Source organism: Narcine bancroftii, chromosome 5 (assembly GCF_036971445.1).
Source record: "Narcine bancroftii isolate sNarBan1 chromosome 5, sNarBan1.hap1, whole genome shotgun sequence".
Lineage (NCBI taxonomy): Eukaryota > Metazoa > Chordata > Chondrichthyes > Torpediniformes > Narcinidae > Narcine > Narcine bancroftii.
The window spans coordinates 21,447,348-21,455,587 of NC_091473.1; the positions used below are offsets into that span (position 1 = coordinate 21,447,348).

Consider the following 8,240-nt stretch of genomic DNA (forward strand, 5'->3'; position numbering starts at 1 on the left):
CCGTATGAGGGGAATCTTCATCTATTTTTCCTTAAAGGCACAGAAGCAGGCGGAACAGGAACAGACATTTACCTGCAATGCAGGTTTCTGCGAAGTGTAGGCATTTAGAAATTCTGTCATATCATCTAAAAGAGCTTCCTTCTAATTTTCTGTCAGAATACCTGGCAGTGGACAAGTACAAAGTACAGTTTATGTATGTTTTTCCACCAGCTTGTTCGTGTCCCTCTTGGCACAGCTCCTCCCATAATTGTAGTATCTATTTCATGGCCAACATTTCATTTAAAAGCATTCTAAAAAATACTTTAACAACTACAAGAACATGCATGCAGGTGCTGAAACTGGCTTGTCAATTTCAATGTACTGGGAAACCTAACTATACCTCTCAAATGACGTTCTCATCATGTCAATACCTTCACAAAATCTTATTTTTGAGATTGTTTTTTTTATAATCCAGATTCCAGTATTTGTAATCTCTCTGTTTTTCCTTCACAAACATCAATTGCAATCCTATCTTAATGCAAGAAAAACACGTAGAACCAATTTTACAATAATATTTTCATTGACTTTGTTGTGGCCATTTCTGTCAGCAATAATTCTAAATATTTGTGTATTTTCACAGAATGATTCTGGCTTTATATAGTAAAACCCCTGGTATCTGGCACCAATGAGGATTGGTAAATGTTGGATAAGTGTATTTTCTGGTTGCCTGAGATACTTTTTACAATGCCTTACAAATACACCTGCATTAAAAATAAACAGTTTATAATGTACTTGTACTAAACAAACATTACTTGCATGAATATATAACCTTTAAAAATTTTACTTTGCTAAAATCTAGTTAGTTCTTTATTCTCTGTCATCTTGTGTGGGCTTTTGTTGTTTTCCATTGAGGCCTTAATGTGTTTAGTACCCCATGTGTCATTGTTTTCTGAGAGGGAGAAGTTCCCTTAAAATCCTGGCCAATATTTTTCTTTTAACCAATATTATAGGGAAACAAATTAACAGATCATTCACTTCTTTTAGCCTCTATTCATATTCTTTGACCCTTTTTCTCTTGTACCAGTGGCTATTTGACTGTTGGTTGTATCCAGAGACCAGCCTGCATGGATACCTATTTAAGGCAGATTGATAGCAATGAAATGATTGAAAATGTCAGCAAAAAAGCTGTCTCTTTGTACAAGGACACAAGAACTAGGAGTAGGCCAACTAGCCCATTCATTAAGACCATGGCTGATATGGCCATAAACTCAGTTCCACTTATTTTGTATTTCCCATAACCCTTAATTCCCTGACTAGTATTCAAACATCTTTGTCTGTCTTAAATACATTCAATGAGGAAGCCTCTACGTCTCCACTCAGCAGAGGATCTCTGGTACATAATTTCTCAATTTATCTTCATGTTGGGGATAGCAGATGATAATATTCACCATACTGTAAGACTGCTAATTGCCACAGGAGATGTCAACTCTGGCCTGGTATGACACCATCCTTCTATCTTCATGTTGACCAAATCATCTTTTGTGTTGTTTTCTATTTAATTCTTTCTTCTCTCATATCTCCCATCACTTGACCACAGTAGCTACTTGACCATGAGGTTAAAGAGCTTTTATGTCTGAGCAGAGGTAATATATTCAGCAGGAGCATGGGTGTGGAAAAAAGGAATAGAGATTTTATTTTTGACTGGCGAGAAAAGGCTTTTTTTTACCTTGGGGATGTAAGGTGCAAATAAAATATTCATTCTTGATACTGGTGTATTCATCCTTGAAATGCAAAATCAAGTGCTCCAGCAAACACAAAGCAGCATTGCAATGGGGTTCTGTCTGGAGTCAATTTTCCAAAACCGTGCTGTTGTCTTGTTTAATATTATGATATGTACAGACCTTCCACAGGCAACATGTAGGGTCAACACCTGGGCACTGTTCTCTGTGACAGTGTGCTATCGAATTTGCTCAGTGATGTAAAAACACTTACTTAAATTGCAGAGTAAATTCCACAGCAGCATCCAAATGGACAACAGATGTTTATTTCACCTGAAGGACAGAAACATTTGTTGAAATGTAGCTCAACACCACAGGTTTGTGAGTCTGCCTTAATATTCCCAGATCATTTGGTTTGAATCCATCAGTATTTAAAATGTTTATTTTTAATTCACAAATAGCCATGGCCTGTGTTAAGGAAAAACATTTTAGGACTGTTGCTTAGCTTCAAATGGGTTGCTGGAAATTTCCTGTAAATTTTACTGAAATGTTTGCATTTCAAGTGAACTGCAGAGGTTAGCTATAATACAATCCTTGGAATTTAGCTCTTCAGTAGCATTCCAGTCCAAACCACCACTTGTTCCTTGAGGTTTTTTTTTAAATGCAGTGAAACAGAAATGCTGGAAATGGGTTTGCCACATCTGAAAGCAAAGACTATTGTTTCAAGAGTGAGCCACACCTCAAGCTTTTCCTGGAAGAAATATTTATGTGAGGTTTTATGCTGGCCTGAATTTTGATTTTTTTTTTCTTTTGCAGCATTGTGAGCTTTGCAAACAGATAATCAGCAATGAGAACCCTGTGGTGTATAGTGAGAGAGCTGGATATTCCCACCTTTGGCATCCAACGTGCTTTCTTTGCACCTGGTGCAATGAACCCCTGGTGGATCTCATCTACTTCTGGAAGAGAGGCAAGCTACTGTGTGGGCGTCATTACTGTGAGAGTGAAAAACCTCGCTGCATTGCCTGCGATGAGGTGAGTTGTTGGAAGAATAATGATTGGTGCATTGCCAGCCCAAGCACATAGCAACATATCTTTATATTGTTGTCAACTTCCTCAACCCAAGGAAAGACTGGGTCACAATGTATAATTCAACTGGGTTTCTCTTTTTTTTACTAGTTACACTAGTGAGCCTTTTTTTTTGCTGAGGTGGTCATTTTGGATGTGGTTGAAATAAAGTGGATGTGACTGACTGTTCATGCCCTGGAAGTTCTGTAATATTCAGAGCTGCACTAAACTTGTGATGCTCCAAATCAAGTTTTAATACCTTTGTACCAAAATCATAAAATGTACAAAAACAATCAACCCCTTCAAGATTTGCCATCAAAGCACTAAGGAGAAAGACCCAATGAATGACTTTTTTTTCACCAGCCTTATTCTTGCATAAGGGTTTACTTTCGTTCAACCCTAAGAACAACATCCTGTAACAACTCTGAATATATGACAGCCACATTTGTATTTTGCCAAATATATATTGCCTCAAAGCTACTTCTCATCCAATATGATGAAAACTCATGATCCAACATGAAACTATGTTTTCTTGGTAGCAATGGCTGTGAAACCTTGTTGCTATCTGGAAGAAGGTCTCCAATCCAAAATGTTGGTTATGTATTTTTACCTCCGATGGATGCGATGCGGCCTGGTGGATTACTCCAGCATTTTTGAGTTTTTTCTACAATCCCAGCATCAGCAGACTTTTGTGTTACATTCTTTCTGTGACAATAAATTTGGTTTTCAGCTGTCTTTGAAAGACTGGTATTAAAGAGCATCTTAATACCTATCTAGGAACACAAATAATCTGAACATTTAATATGTACTCACAATGTTTATAAATGCTTTATAATGGGAATATTTTTGTAAAAATTTCAATGATTTACAGAGAGTTGTAAAAGGAAAATTTAAAGGCAAGTGAAATTCAATTCTAACATTATTAGGGCCTAATCTAATGTTTTTTTTCTTTTGATGTTTTTTTGCCATTTCTTTCTTGTGAAATGTTTTTGATACTTCAAGCACTTTTTCCACAAAAGATTTGCAGAGAATATTAAAGCTCTTCTCTGATGAATGACCTAATCCAAGCCTCCACGGTCTATAAAACATTTAAAAAATAATTTGTTTTAATAATTCTTATTGTATTTGCCATGCTCTCTGACTTCAAGCTCTCTCTTGCCTATCATGGCAGTGACAACCCAGGAACACATGATATGTTCCTTTACATACAGTTTACGCTCCCTTGAAGGAACCCTTTTGAGATGCAGGGACAGTTATCATTACCATTCAATATCTGAATTCTTTGGCTTGGCTTCGCGGACGAAGATTTATCGAGGGGTAAATGTCCACGTCAGCTGCACAGCAGCTGGTCGCATTTCATTTAATTAAAAACAAAATGAATTTGGCAACATCAATTTTGCTACAAACAAGCTCAAAAACATAAAAGAAGAAGCTCATCCAAATAGTGTATTTTATTTCCACAGAAATGCCATAGTCTATTGGGTGTCAATATCTTATTGTAATATCACAGAAATCAGAAGGATGATTCTGTCAAGATTTAACCATAAATTTCAAAGTGAATGATCTTTTTCCTCCTTCAGTGTTTCCTGACAAGCAATCAGCATTCAAAACTGCTTCCTGGAGCTAAGCTCCTGGAATTCCAGGAGAGGCAGTGGCATCACTAGGGTTGGACTCAATCAGTGCAGTAACTCATGGTGTCACACCACCTCCCGTACCTGACCATACAGAATCCTTAGTAATGCTTTTTGTACTAATGTTACTCGTATCGCTGAATGTAACGGCAATAGTAGTGAGATAAACAACTAGCAAAATTAAAATTAAACCTTTAAATTACAATATCACATGTTATGAGCCCAGTGGAACCCCAAACCCCATCAGCAATAGATATTCACCAAGACAAATGGTTATTCAAACAAAAATTGTTTTTAATAATCTTTAAACATGAAAAAAGGATCAAACTTTAACTTATTACTATTAACTTAACTTAACCTCCTTCTAATTCTAAGCGCACATGTATCTAACGTGTGTGTAAGTTCAGAGAAGTTCTTTGATTCACAGTTCAAACTCGCTTCTCATTTCTCCAAGTTCACTGGTTGCAGGCAATTTTTATACTGTGCACCAAATTTAACATTTATGAATTTCACCAGACTTTGGTGCTTGAAAGGTGAATGGTTACCCCTAAGGAAGGTTCTTGTCGGTTTTCAGAGAGAGATTTGTTGCTCATTGGACACCCACAACTAATTCCTTCTGATCAGCCACTTCAGTGTCTTGCCGAAGAAATCTGTCTCATCAGGATTTTCGAGACGATAACCTATTTCTTTCGGGTCACGACAGAGTTCCTTTTCTGTTACTCTTATTTCAGGTGAAACACTCTAACCAGCTATTTCCTCTTGTATGGACCACAACGGTTGTTTCAACAGGCTAAACTCAGAACTCACAACCCGTCTTCAAAATGGGGTTTTTCCCCAAGCTTGCCAGCTTGTCCTGTTCCAGTCTCAGCTGCTGCTGCTGAACAGTAGAAATGTTGAACTCTCTCTCTCTCTATCTCCCCCTCTCTCTCTCCCTCTCCCAGAGAAAAACCACTTGACCATCCAAGAACAGCCAAATGCACCCAGACAGACTGTAGCCCTGGACCCAATCCTCTGAGCTCATTCATCTGCTGCTCTCCAAAACAACAATCCATCACTCCACAGCATGTCCAATCAACACCCACCTGTGAAGTCCCCATAGGCTCTCCCCAAAGTTCATGTAAAGGCACTCTGAGCCCTAATCATCTGGATTAAGCAGAGCATCAGCACCCCAAATGAGACCTGCCTTGAACTGCCTATATGCGACCCACATTAAACAAAAAACCTGCCACAATTCACCTCCTTCTAAAACATATCTATATATAATACAAAATACAACACAATCCGTCACATATATGCAAAACCTAAATGTATTTACATAGTTTCATGTGGTTAAAGTGAAAATTCAGTAAGAAAACAATGGAATTTGAAATAAAAATGTTTAAGAACTACATCCAAATTAGGTTGATTTTAATGTTAAAAGTTATTGATATTGGTTCACAAATACTAATTACCAAAATATTGTAGCTAAACACCAGAAAATTTGACAAAAGCAGCGACTATAGAAACACCAGCAGCAATGCGCATGTTGTAGCGTGTGCAGACAAAACCATGTAATTCAAAGCGTCATTGTAATTGGGTCATGACAGCTCTGACTGGAGTGCATTAGAAGGATCAAAAAGTAAATGAGCATCGAGTTTTAGCCTTGTAAGTGTATTGATACATGTAAATTGGGCTTACGAAAAATGTTTTTGTTGTTATAACTAACTACAGGGATATTTTTATTAAAAAATAATAAATTTCTGCTGAAACACTTCACAAAAATGTTATAGACAGTCATTTTGGTGTCACTCCCTCCGATGATATCACATGGTGTGATCCGCACCCCCTCCCACTAGTGATGCCAGTGAGGAGAGGTACATGAATAAGGGCATGGCTGTTCTGGCCATGGGCTCTGCTCCACTTACCTGCCTGTTCCTCATCACCTTTAATTCTCTTTATTTAAAAATGTATCCAACTGTGTTTCAAATCCATTTGATGAGGTATCCTCCAATGCTTCATTGGGCAGAGAATTCAACATATTTGCTACTCTCTGGGAGAAGCAGTTCCCCCTTAAACCTACTCTCCAGAATCTTGAAGCAATGTTCCTAAGTTCTAAGATGAATGTATCCCTTGATTCTTTCAATACTGAATGCTTAAAGGGAAGTTATTGGACATGGGAAAGAGAACAAATTGCAGGGTTACACAGAATTAAATGTCAGACAATAGATCCTATGGAATTGCCTGCTGGAAGCTGGCAGATATCCGATTGGCCAAGTGTCATTTTTTTGTCTTGGTAAGTAAGCCACCTATTCCAACTTCACTTGCATATCTGAGTCAAAAGGTCAAGAGTGGAGATTCTACTCTCAAACACGGGCTCACAATGCAGAACCTCAGCATAATACTTTGGCATGATTTATTATTTTGAGTGCCCACACTGAAATGGCAGATGAGATTGAATAGTTAAGAAGTGTCACTGAATGGGAAAGGGATAAGAAGCTGAATGTGGAAACAATAACCTGTATTTGATGGTGATCTCTTTGTGCTGCAGTTAATTTTCTCAGAAGATTACGTTGAATGCAAGGGACTGACATGGCACAAGAAGCACTTCTGCTGCTTGGAATGTGAGCAGCCATTGCTGGGAAAAGCCTACGAGCTGGATCAGACCAAGCTGCACTGTACACCCTGTCACAAAAGGATCAAGAACCTGTGAAAGTATTTCCATGGAGCAATGATCTTGTGTTTTCCATTCACTGCACATGTAAATTTAACCTAGGAACTTCAATTCGCTAGATCATAACATGAAACCTAATAAAAACCAGTAGCATCTCTCAAGAGTGAAGTACTTCCACAAAGTGGACATTCTTTTAAAACTGTATAAGATTCCTTTGTTATTTATTTATTATTTTGCAAAATCTCTCAAAGAGAAGGCCATAGTTTAGTATTAAACTCTGGTTCAGTGAAATGTCCCTCCTCTTTCCTGACCCCCCCCCCCACCCACCTTCAATCTTAGACCAATCGGTGAGGATTGAAAGACCTTTAGAATGTTTTTTTTTGCAACCTATTAATAATTGAGTGTTTGCACTTGAATCCTTGCTATACTTGTGTATTGAGTACAGAATACTGCAGCATCATCGGCATCTGACCATTGGAAGAGCTAATCTTTTCCACAGAAGAGGCATCTTTGCGGAGTTTATTTCAGCTAAAGTTAAGTTGCTATCAAAATGTTATTGTTAGACATGCATAATTGTGAAATCCATTTAGATTATTAATAGCAAAGCATTTGACGTTAAAATCAAATTACTCAACAAAAATAGAATTTCCCCTCCTTACTCATGCTGGTAAAACAATGAATAAGTAACCTATAAAAACTTATCCGTTCCTGTAGTTAATAGTCTGAGCTTTTTTTGGTGTTGATGGAAACAAATAAAGATGGTGCTCTTAACTTTGATGCCCCCAGGCCATTGAGGGAAAATTTAATTAAGATTCACTTCCTAAATCATTATCCAGTGACCCCATTCTTAAAGGACTTTATCAAGATTAAAGTGAAATCGAACTAAATTATGATGCATAGTAGAGTTGGACAATTTTGGCTGCACCTGATGATCTGGAACTACATGGGTGGGGTACAGTTATAAGCCCTAACACCTTTGGAACATTCCACAAAGGAAGTCTTCACTAATGAGAGAGAAAAAAACAGGGATCATGTGTGGCCAGGGGCGCTATCAGTTTTCAGCTCTAGTTGGTTGCTGCCTTGTGGGTGGTCCAGTCATCATGTACCTTTGGTTGCAATGGACACTGCAGAAAGTCAAACCAGCAGACTAATTTGCATTCGGGGTTTGAAATTGCTCCTGGGTATTTCTTATGGGTA

The 8,240-nt window shown here is 37.9% G+C and overlaps 1 protein-coding gene across 3 annotated transcripts in view; it reads left to right on the forward strand.

Annotated features, from left to right (window-relative positions):
- The window catches only part of lmcd1 (LIM and cysteine-rich domains 1), a 73,110-nt gene extending 65,906 nt beyond the window's left edge, over positions 1-7,204 (forward strand). For all 3 annotated transcript variants that reach the window (XM_069936934.1, XM_069936935.1, XM_069936936.1), the window contains 2 exons: positions 2,514-2,729; positions 6,921-7,204. In XM_069936934.1, the coding sequence (XP_069793035.1) occupies positions 2,514-2,729; positions 6,921-7,082 (378 nt within the window). In that variant the 3' untranslated portion in view covers positions 7,083-7,204. The remainder of the gene's footprint in view (positions 1-2,513; positions 2,730-6,920) is intronic.
- The last annotated feature ends 1,036 nt before the right edge of the window (positions 7,205-8,240 follow it).